The sequence below is a fragment of the Oryza sativa genome, chromosome 1, assembly GCF_034140825.1.
Source record: "Oryza sativa Japonica Group chromosome 1, ASM3414082v1".
In the NCBI taxonomy this organism is placed as follows: domain Eukaryota; kingdom Viridiplantae; phylum Streptophyta; class Magnoliopsida; order Poales; family Poaceae; genus Oryza; species Oryza sativa.
The window spans coordinates 42,976,321-42,988,043 of NC_089035.1; the positions used below are offsets into that span (position 1 = coordinate 42,976,321).

The window sequence follows — 11,723 nt, forward strand, 5'->3', positions numbered from 1 at the left end:
GAGTCAAAACACCTTTGCCATGAATTGTTCCTTCGTTTCAAAGCAAGGACGACGAAGAATTGGCTCTGAAATTCTCCATCTGTTTTTGAAGAGGAGTTCAAATCTGTTTCGAAGAACATGTCTGAAAAGCAAGAACACACGTACTGCAGCATCTAGACGACGCAGCCTGGTCCAATGGATGGAAGAAATTGCGTAATTTTCGCTGTTGATTTCGGCGGCGGCGTACACGAAAATCTTGAGGTTTCCGCGTCCATGCGAGTGATCGATCGATCGCGGAAGGAAAAAAAAGTACACCTGCTACAATAAATTTTGCATATGCATCCTCCCATTGTTATGTAACCTTAAAAAGGGCCCTCACTTTTATAGTTTTATATATATCTAAAAAATACTACTTTTTTTTTGAAACACATTAGAGATGTACTAACATAAAATGTATTTTTCCAGGCAAAAATGTATACTACTCTTGTTTCACTACCACATTCTGCTAAAACTTGGACACATTGGACAAGCCATGGAACCAAATGTTTGTAATCAAAACGGTGGTTGCGAAGTGTCATGTCTTTTTTTTAAGCTATGCTTATACTTATTAGCTTTTTTTTTGCGTAAGTGGGGTTATCGATTCGTTAGTCACAAGTTAAGATTCGAGAAGAAGGTGTATACGGCAGTGTTTAAAAATAAAAACAACGTGCCTAAACACATGATACGGTGGAAAACTTTTCATGATATCAATTTATGAGCATCAAAAGATTACCATGCAACTATTACACAAAATTTTGCTACTACGTACTCCCTCCGTTTCGAAATGTTTGACGCCGTTGACTTTTTAGCATATGTTTGACCGCTCGTCTTATTCAAAAAAATCTAAGTAATTATTAATTCTTTTCCTATCATTTGATTCATCGTTAAATATATTTTTATGTAGGCATATAATTTTACATATTTCATAAAAGTTTTTGAATAAGACGAACGGTCAAACATGTGCTAAAAAGTTAACGGTGTCAAACATTTCGAAACGGAGGGAGTATTTGTCTTGTATCATTCCAATTGATAGAGGGCTAACCACATTCCAAACATGTCCTAATATGTAAAGGCAACCCTTTTACTCTCGCCGATCATTTAATGTATGTTCTTTTGAACGTCGATATAGCCTCCAAATAGTATCACTTTGATTAATTACTAACCCTACTAGTATCTCTATGCAGCTTGGAACATGCACAATCAATTTCGTATATTTTTCAAATCCATATTTCCCTAATCAAACTATTTCATCAAATTTTGTCGGTGCAATCTGGGCAATTTCAGTACTTTGCGAGCATTTATACTTATACAAGAAATACTCCGTATGAAAGAAATCTCAGTGGTCAACCCTAAATTAAATGAAACACAAGGGGGTGAAAGCGAAAGGAGATGAACATAAAACATGAAAACCAAGGGAGAGAAAAAAAAAAAGGTTCAACTACTCTTTCCATTCTCGCTCGCGGCGCCTCCTCCTCCTCTCCCAATTCCGCCGCCAATTTCCGGTGCCGACGAGGAGTCGGAGTCGGAGTCCGCCTCGCCGGCGGCGTCCGAGTGTGTGTGTGTATGTAATGGACGCCGACGAGCCGCCGGAGCACAGCACCGACCCGCTCACGCGCCGCGCCTGCAGCTGCTGCTGCAGGTAGGGTGTTCGACGCATGGGCTGCACCACCTCGCACGACGCGTTCGCCGCAGCGAGGGCGCGGGCGCGGGCGTCGTCGTCTTCGTTGGAGCGGCCGCGGCGGGCGCAGGCCGACCCGGCCGCGCTGTGCCGCGAGCGCGCGGCGCTGATCCGCGCCGCGGCCGACCGGCGCTACGCGCTGGCGTCCGCGCACGCCGCGTACTTCCGCTCGCTCGCCGCCGTCGGGGGCGCGCTGCGGCGGTTTGCGGCGGCCGCGCTCGCGCCGGGCACCCCGCCGTCCGGTTCCTCCCCGGTGCTCACCCTCCCGCCGTCCCCGGCGAAGCCGGTCGACGCCTCGGCCGCCGCGGCCAGGTCGAGCCTCCCGCCGTCGCCGTCCTCGTCCTCCACCGTCTCGCCTCTCTCGCACACCCTCTCCGACGAGGACCTGGACGCGCACGGCGCCGCCAAACACGCCACCGCCGCCGCCGCGTCATCGACGAGGTATCACTACCACTACATGAGGAACTCTCCCACCGTGCCCACCACGGTGTACGAGGACCCCAATGGCGAGGCCAGCTATGGTGGCTACGGTGGCTACGGGTACACGTATTCGTACGGGCCCTACGGCGAGGTGGTTGCGGAGGAGAGGCCGGAGACGGCGACGCCGCCGCCAACCGCGGAGGTCGCGGCGTGGGACTTCTTCGACCCCTTCACCTCCTACGATCAATTCATAGAGGATTACAAGGGCCACGACGGCGGCAACTTGCCTTCCAATAGCCCGAATTACTCGGAGCTGAGGAGGGTGGAGGGGATCCCGGAGCTGGAGGACGAGGCGGAGCTCGAGGCGGCGGAGGCGAAGGCGAAGGCATCCAAACCATCAACCTCCGTCGTTGCTGATCAAGGTGGGAAAGGGAAGAGACCAATTTCTTCAGACGTCAGCTCGAAGGGGGAGGCTTCTGATGGGAAGCTGCTGCAGAGGAAGGGATCCGGTGGCAATGGCGAGCCAGAGAATGCCAGCTTGAAGGGCAGTGGTAGTGGTGACAACAATGGCAGCTCCACCAGCAAGAAGAAAGGTATAGCCTTCGATGGCATTGAGCAACCGATTGCTGCTGCTCAGGGGGAAGGTGGGAGTGGCAAGTCTGTGCAGTCGACTGCTGTGAGCAGTGAGTCGTTCTCGCCGCTTCACCAGGGGAACAGGAGTGTCATGGAGGCCATGGACGAGATCAAGGAGAGGTTCGATGAGGCGCTGAACTGCGGCGAAGAAGTTTCCAAGCTTCTTGAGGTGGGGAAGGTTCCCCCCCAGAGTTCCACGCCCCGAGTTCTTAGATGTGGGTAATGCATTTGCATTGTGTTTCTTACTAGCTACCAGTATCATTTTGATGCAACTAGGTAATGTGTGCTAGAGCATTTATAGATTTTCTCGTGTTGTCTCTGCAGATTTGTCTTCCAGAGTGATGGATCCTCTATCTCTGACCGTGCCTTCATCTTCGTGCCTGCCGAAGCCACGTAGAAAGTCAAGAACATTGAGCGGAAAGGCCAGCACTTCATCAAATCCATCAGTAGCTGGTAGAAGAAACAGTGCTGGAAGTCTCTCATCAACTCTGGAGAAGCTATGTGCTTGGGAAAAGAAGCTTTACCAGGAGATTAAGGTACACACATAATCTCTGCACCAGTTATCGCATCATAGAACAAAGCATAGGTGTTAATTCATATGCTATATGATTTACCGCCGAACACGTGTTTGATGGTTAGGTGGTTGTTCTAGGATGAAGAGAAGCTGAGGATTCTTTATGAAAAGAAGTACAGGAGGCTAAAATCTCTGGACGAACGAGGATTAGATTCAACTACGATCGACGCCACCAGGTTATCAGTAAGGAACTTGCAATCCAGGATTACCATCAATATTAGAACAGCCAATGCCTTCTCATCGAAGATACAGAATATTCGAGATGAAGAGCTATATCCTCAACTCGTTGATCTCATCATTGGGTATGAAACTTCATGATTTCTAATTGTACTACTATTCTTCAACACTTCACCCTGATGACAGTTTCATCTAATGAATACAATTTGTTGTCTTGAGTGCAGATTGAGAAGAATGTGGAAAGCTGTTCTATTGTGTCACGAGAAGCAGCTATCGGCCATTCAGGACAGCAAAATGCACCTGATCAAGGCAGTGACCATTAGCCAATCCAATGCTGCTGCAGTAGCCACAGTAGAATTAGAGAGGGAGCTTGCAAAATGGTACCGCTGCTTCAACAAGTGGATCAGCTCACAGAGGTCTTATGCTGAAGCACTGAACGGATGGCTGAGGAAATGGCTCACTGAGCCTGAGGTGCAGGAGGAAAACACACCGGATGGCGCCCCGCCTTTCTCCCCAGGCAAGCTAGGCGCCCCGCCTGTGTTTGTCATATCAAATGATTGGCTCCAAGTGATTGAGATGGTTTCCAAGAATGAAGTGTTGAAGACAATTGACCAATTCTCCAAGCTTGTGCATGAGTACAAGAAGACCCAGGAAAAGGAGCACAGGCAGAAACGAAAAGCTGATCATGCTTCCCGAGATTATAACAAAAGGCGCAAAGTTCTGCAGAGGGAACTTGGGTTGAGTACCAGTCTTGATATGGTTGCAGTCATGGAGAACACTCACCACAGCCATGACAACCGTGTAATCGAGCTAGAGAAGATGAGTAGAAAGAAGGATGAGGAGAAGACCAAGCATGATGAGATTGTAAAACATGCCCATCTTGCAGCTTCAGCTACTCTACCAGTCGGGTTGGTCCCTGTGCTGCACCAGATCGTCAGCTTCTCCCAGGAAAATGTGCAAAAGTACACAAGCATCAGAACCCGAGGTGCCCGGGTCCACTGACTGCCGAGAAATGGGTTTTACACAGAAGTGTGTGATAGATGATCAAAGGTTCAACAGCTTGTTGCATGCACAAAGGAGAATTTTTTGGTTGCTGTCCTGAATGAGGACAGTGCTGGGATTCTTTTTGTAGAGTAATTGGTTTAATTTGGGGTTTAGGCATTCAGTTCTTACAGTGGACGGTGGTAGATAGAAAGTTAGTGTTATCCATAGATTCTTACTGATATCCAACTTACCTATGATGTTAATGTTATCGATAGACCATATATTCTTACTGTTGTCTGACTCTTTGCTAAATTGCTGAAAGCTGAGTACAGAGAGTAGACTAATGATGTATTATTGAGAAGTTTCAGATGTTACTCATTTATTCTGTACATAACACTTGCCTCATTAAGTGACTTGTTCATTCTAGCTTCAATCTGTTTTACGTTCTGTTTTGTGTTTACCCTGTCAATTTGATTTGAAATAAAGCTTGCGAACTGGAAAAGGTGATTTACTGACTCTTTGCTCATTTCATGGTATAATTGATTACTTAGTGTATCCATGTGTTTGTTATTCAGAAGTTCCAGCATTTTACTCATTCTGCACATTCCACTTGCAAACTAGTAGCGTTTTGTTCAGTTCAGCAATGGTCAATTGACACAAAGACACTGCAACCTCTTCTGTGATAGGACACAGTGATACTGCAACCTCTTTATACTCATTCTGTTTACAGATTACATACACCATTCACTTCTCTGTAAATGACATTGCTCCCTTGCATTCGCGAATTAGATGTATATATACATAAACATTGCTACTCTGCTCTACCACTTTCATTTTTGTCGCTCTTTACATTCTTATCCACTATAAAGATATAGTAAATCCTACCAATACGATCCGACATTCTAAAACCACATCAGCAATTCAGCGTCGTAGGGGAGAAACACCATAACTGACAGAGGCCACCACCAACTTCCTTCAAGTAGCAAAAGGTGCCTTGATGCATGTCCTGTATAACTCTTCCACAGGCGTCTGGAAATTATCTTCAGAGAGTACACATTTTTGGCTCAGAAAAGTCCAGTGGTCCAATTCAGTTGGTTGATATAGTCGGGGGGCGCTCAATTATGCATTGGTGGCACTGGCATGAACCACTTCGTCTGAAGAATCATCTGCCTTGGTCGCAGCAGATCTCAACGTGCTTTGCTGTCTCTTGTAGTTAGCCATGCGACGGTTGCTCTCCATCCAAATGAGAAGAACAGTCATATCAGCTGGGCTCACCCCGCCAATTCTGCTAGCCTGGCCTATTGTTTGTGGCCTTACCTAAACATACCACATAATATAAATTGCATTGCACGGTGAAAAAAATTAGTTGTATTAAATGCAAATCTAGCAGCTTGAATTTCTTACAGATCATGAATGATATTCAGTTGCCAAATTGTAAAACTTAGATAACGTGTGCACGACACAATTTCAGGCAAGATATGATCACCAGAACCTTCAGCAGCTGATATATTGAGAATTCTAAAGCATTTTAAAAACAAATTATCTCAGATGACTGAGGTGTAGATAACATGTGTCAACAAATAGAGAACCGTATAATGCATTTCATTTATATATGTTGACAGGTCATCTGCTATATAAGGTTCTTAACATGAAGAAGATCACACACCTTTGAAAGTTTCTCACGAGCTTCAAGTGACAGGTTTGTCATTGAATGATAATCTAAGTCTTCAGGAAGCTTCTTGTGCTCCTGATTTACAATCTGATGAAGAGAAAAAAATAAAACGAGGGGTCAGCATATCTTCTAGGTAGAAAAAACAAGAGGTGTTAAACAAAGGAATATGAAACAACATCAGAATTCTATATTACATTGCTGAATATAAATAATCAACTACATCTCTCAAGTTAGGAGGCCCAACAGAACACAGCTACACAAAAGCTGATAAATAATCAACTAGTGCTCCCAATTTGGGAAGCCCAACAGAATACAGCTACCAAAGAGCTAAACAAGTTCCTCAATATGCATTGAATTACATCTTAAATGTTTATGCACATTTTTTCTTTCAGTTCAAAGAGCCTCCCTTATAAGTGCATCTTAGGAAGTAGGACAAATGCACATGATCCACAAAGCAAATTACCTGCTGCAATTGACTTTGCTGCCGTGCTATAAAACCTTCGTACTTAATATCAATCTCCACACATTCTTTCTCAATTCGAGACAAATGTTCATTTCCATATCCATGTTTGTCAAGAAGTTTATACTGTACATGTGGCTTCTTCAGTATGGCTTCAAGTGTAGATGATTCTTTTACAGGTTGGTTGGATACAGAGGTAACCGCAGCAGCAAATTCACCTCCTGAGAACGGAAATACCGAGTTAGAGCATCTGAATTCATGCTAGTGACTATACTGAGCAAGTGCATGTTGGTACTAGCATTTTAAAACTTGGCATGAATTCATGAAGCATTTCAAAAAAGATAGAATTTACCTGGGATTTTTGTAGATTTCAATCGTTCTTTTTCCTCTTTAATCCGGGCTTGCTTTGATTGATAAAGCTCCCATCGTCTATCATCTATCAAACCAATATCTCGTCCCAAAGGAGTCAACCGACTATCAGCATTATCAGCTCGAAGCAATAGACGGTGTTCTGAACGGCTGAATGTATGTATGTAGCAACAAAAAAAAAAAAAGGTCAACAAAGTTATGATTCAAGAAATCATAATGCTACCAGTACCTACTGGTAAAGCCACTTACCGGCTGACTGTTTTTCCCTGATCATATTGAACTAGTAATGTGTTAAGTTTCTAGTTTCTAATGAATTACACAATGTACAAAGCATAGCATGTTTCTGATATTTAGCCGAAGAGAGTATCAAAAATTAACATCCTATTGCAACACATCTCTAATCAGGTTACCATTGGCCCCTCCATTTAAATAGTTCATTTGATTACACATTATCTAATGAGAATTATGACCATTATTCTATGGCAAATTGGCGCCCACAGACTCTTAGCTTCTCAGAGTAACACATAATCTAGTACTAATTAGGATACACAGTTATATCACCAATTGCTTCAGCTTAATACAACCATCATTGGCCGTGCGTCACCTTGTGTGATGTTTTTGTGGGTGTGTTTGGGTGGAGGGCTTGTGAGCCCTGATTGTATGGGTGTTTGTTTTTTCCTTCTTAATGAAATGAAACACACCTCTCCTGCATTTTCTAAAAAAGAAAAATACAACCATCATACTAATAGCATTCGTACAGAAAAAAAAACATACCTTGTTAACATGCGATAAGGCTCCCTAAGATCTTTTGTGACAAGATCATCAATCAGAGTCCCAATATAACTGCTTTCTCTCTCAAGAATGATAAGTGGCTTTCCATCAGAATGCCTAGCTGCATTTATTCCGGAAATTATACCCTGTAAACAAAAGTAAGCAAGCTTAGGATTCAAAAAAACTTGTTGAACAACCATATAAACACAGCAAAGAAAATAAATTAACCTGAGCTGCAGCTTCTTCATATCCTGTTGTTCCGTTAATCTGGCCAGAGAAGAATAAGCCCTCAAACTTCTTGGTCATAAGTGATCTTGAGCACTGGTAAGCTGGCAAGTAATCATATTCAACAGCATAAGCCGGCCTTAGCATCACACAATTCTCCAGTCCCGGTAGTGTTCTCACAAGTGATAATTGCAATCGCTCAGGAAGCCCAGTGGAAAACCCCTGCTTACGATGTACAAATGATCTTGAGTGGTCGGAATTGGGATAAACAACAGTGCAGAAGACATTATTTTCAATAAAATGGGGGATAGAATATTGGAGAACCACAATAGATGATTAATAAATATGACTAGAGAGTGCAAAACAGTGCAGAAGGCATTATTTTTAAAAAATAGGGGACAAGAGAACCATAATAGATGATTAATAAATACAACCATGATATAAAATATGTTGAATGGATAGAGGGAGTTCTGGATGTAGATTGACCTGCAGATAAAGCTCAGGAACATCTCTGCCCTCTGGTTCAAGAAATACCTGATGGGACTCTTTGTCTTTGAACCTTACAATCTGAAGCAAAGATAGTCTGGTTATCCTCATGATTGTGCCATAACGTGAACAACCTCTTCCTTAGCAATAATAAGTTTGATTACACGTACTAAAATAGAATAATCTGCCATTTAACAAACTAAAAAACTCAGATGGTAGAATTATACCTTGTCTTCAATTGCTGGACAGTATCTTGGTCCCTTTGCTTCTACCCAACCACCATAAGTTGGTGTTTCATCCAAGTTATCTCTAACAATTTGATGTGTCTCTTTTGTAGTCCTTGTTAAATAGCAGCACATTTGGTCCCTCTCAATATGGAATTCAGGATCAAAACTAAACCAGCCAACCTGTTTAAAGAGAAACCATCTTTTGAACATTTACATATATGGTCAAAGCAAACTTGAACTGCAAACTTAAGCAGCTGATAAGTCATAGATTCATAAACGCAACTAAGTGCACAAAGTATGCAGCAGATACTACAGGTGCAGGAAATGTTGTTCAAAGTCTATCGGAGAAAATACCACATACATTTGGAAATATTTGAACAAGAAGGTTCAAATTGTGCAAAGTCCATTCAATCTATTTTCTGTGCCAGATCGATAGCAAAAGAATCAATTATCCACAAGGGTTCACAACTTTGATCAATCATTACATAAAACGAACACTGTATTCAAGGGGTGCTTTTGAAATTTTGACTTCTAATCAGAGAGAAACCAAATTAACTGTCACAACAGAAGCACAGTGCTTCTAGATCTTACTAATAAGAGTACAAAAGGCGTTGCTTTAACAATGAAATGTAAAGTGGCAAATGAAAGAGAGAAGCAAAAGTATATAAGAATGACGGAATTTGCATTTTCAGATACAAGTGGAAGATGACACTTGTATATAACGAATAACAAAAAACTTCACTCATACATATTGTCAGATGTTCCATACCTCTTCATCACCATGCTGGGGTTCCAATCCAGAAAAGTTAACAGTCCTGCGATCAATTCGTGGTGGTGTGCCAGTTTTTAAGCGGTCAGTTTCAAAACCCAACTGCTGCAAGTTTTCAGTGAGTCCATGTGAAGCTGACTCTCCAGCTCGCCCGGCAGGCATTGAAGTCCTACCTACCCAAATCTTACCACTCATGAATGTTCCAGTGGTAAGTACAACAGATGGTGCATAAAAGTCCATGCCGAAGAAAGTGCGGACACCCTCAACATTGTCGTTCTGGCCTATCATAACCTCTGTAGCCATTGCCTCTCTAATGAAAAGATTTTGTGTGCTGAAAAATAGCATATGCAATAATCAGTAAATAACATGAAAGATATTACACTAAAGTACCTGCATTCAACAACAACATATTTCTAGATATCACAAGAACACATCAACTATATTTGTTGAATTTATAGGTAAAAGATATGCAGAAACAGATTCACCTCTACTCAAGAAATTAGAATTAACATCTAGTCAATAGTCTTTGGTCAGGACCAATCAAAACACATGTCAAATGAATGAAGTTGTCTTCATAGGTTAAACTAATAAAACACAAGCCTTGTGACTCTGTGGATAACCATGTACAACTTAAGAATATCTGAAACGCGTGAATAACTCCAGCCAATTCAGAATTTACACAGCACGCTCGCTCTTATTCAGAAATCAGGAGGGAGTAGTTTGGTGTCTTTTGATTTACCTAAAAGGCAAACAAATTCGAATATAGTTTGTAAATTCTGATAAAAGACGAGAGTGCATATTGACCTTTCAACAACTTTCTTCATCTCTACTGCATACTCCCTCTTGTCAGTCTGAGCACGCAGTGCACGTACAGCAGGGCCTTTTGAGCTGTTTAGCACACGCTTTTGTAGGTAGCACCTAAGAGATGAAGTAATCAGTATGACAATAGATCTTTGAGGATTTCGGTGCAGGTTTCATCTCTCAGACCTACACACCAACTAAAAGTCCAAAAAGTAGGGGAAAAGAAAATCTATCTATCTAAAATAATGAACCAATTAAATGTACCTGTCTGCAATTTTCCCCATTTCACCACCAAGGGCATCTACCTCATGAACAAGTTGAGACTTTGCAGGCCCTCCCACGGCAGGGTTGCAAGGCTATGCAACATAAGGAATAAAAGAAGAGTTAGGACAGGTAGCCATATTACAATAGTAACACAATGTTCCCTTTGTTAAAAAGGTTGATTTGCTAAGATCCTTATAGCCTAGACTGAGGACATACCACGTTGGAAACTATCCTTGTACTATGAGTTCCAAAAATGTATGTATGTAAGCATTTCATCCACTATACATGCCATATCATAATTTTCTAAGAAAAATCCGTGGATTTGACATGCACTTATACAAGTCTTATGAAACATGGTTCAATTGCTTGCTTCATGTTGTATGGGGTATATGATTGCAGATTTTAACTAACTATGCCACAAGGAATCAATGACCACATATTTTTAGCATATGATCTTTTACTACCTAACTTTGCTTTTGTAACCAAGATACAGGAATCATAAAGAAAGTACAATTTGGTCTAATGGAAGGATATGGTAGTACACAAATGAAGAAATCTAGTAAGTGAAAAATTGCAATGGAGCTCAGTGTTAGACCTGCCACGCAATCCGATCAATGTTAAGCGTAAGGAGGAGGGTGCGCGCACCAAGACGAGCCGACGCAAGCGCGGCCTCACATCCGGCATGGCCTCCTCCAACCACAATCACATCGTATCGCTCCTCAAGACTTGTCGAGACTAATGCCAGAATAGCAGAAACCCATCCATCAATTAGAATCGTTTTCGCTTGTTTCATGTGGTCGCGAATACTCAGATCCCCATCGACCACTACGAGGTGAGCAGCGTTACCTTTGGAGGAGGAGGAGGAGGAGGCGACGGCAGTGGAGAGGAGGCGGTGGCGGCGCGGAGGAGGAGGAGGAGGAGGGCGCCAGGACGGCGAGTGGAGGAAGCGCCTGAAGGGGGAGAAGGGGAGGAAGGATGCGAGGCTGGCGGCCGGCTGCGGCGGCGGACGGAGGCGGAGCAGCATGGCCGCCGATGAGGTCGACGAAACGGCGGCGGCGGAATTTTTCGCGGCTCGCTGTGGCTCAGGATGAGGCTGGAACGGAAAGTCGCAATCCCATTCTTGGGCCGCACGTGAATGAAATCCAGATACGGCCCAGAAAATATGGGCCAAATCGGGTATAACGTATCCCACATC

General features: G+C 43.2%; 2 protein-coding genes across 3 annotated transcripts; one reads left to right on the forward strand and one right to left on the reverse strand.

The window, feature by feature from the left end:
- The first annotated feature begins 1,454 nt into the window (after positions 1-1,454).
- On the forward strand, positions 1,455-4,917 carry LOC4325241 (nitrate regulatory gene2 protein). Its single transcript, XM_015793638.3, has 4 exons — positions 1,455-2,964; positions 3,074-3,285; positions 3,402-3,625; positions 3,725-4,917. Exons 1-4 carry the CDS (start codon positions 1,674-1,676, stop codon positions 4,500-4,502), a joined length of 2,505 nt encoding a protein of 834 aa, XP_015649124.1. The 5' UTR covers positions 1,455-1,673; the 3' UTR covers positions 4,503-4,917.
- Positions 4,918-5,159: 242 nt separating this feature from the next.
- LOC4325242 (uncharacterized) lies at positions 5,160-11,638 on the reverse strand. 2 transcript variants are annotated; one of them, XM_015793659.3, is made up of 13 exons: positions 11,375-11,638; positions 11,174-11,263; positions 10,529-10,620; positions 10,268-10,381; positions 9,464-9,794; positions 8,695-8,874; positions 8,468-8,548; positions 7,985-8,203; positions 7,760-7,902; positions 6,969-7,135; positions 6,620-6,837; positions 6,151-6,243; positions 5,160-5,801 (listed from the first exon to the last, which is right to left on the reverse strand). In XM_015793659.3, the coding sequence occupies exons 2-13, from the start codon at positions 11,210-11,212 to the stop codon at positions 5,604-5,606; spliced, it is 1,875 nt and encodes a 624-aa protein (XP_015649145.1). In that variant the 5' UTR covers positions 11,213-11,263; positions 11,375-11,638; the 3' UTR covers positions 5,160-5,603. The 2 variants fall into 2 exon arrangements, with proteins under 2 accessions (XP_015649145.1, XP_015649137.1); XM_015793651.3 differs by having other exon boundaries at positions 11,124-11,263.
- Between the last annotated feature and the right edge of the window lie 85 nt (positions 11,639-11,723).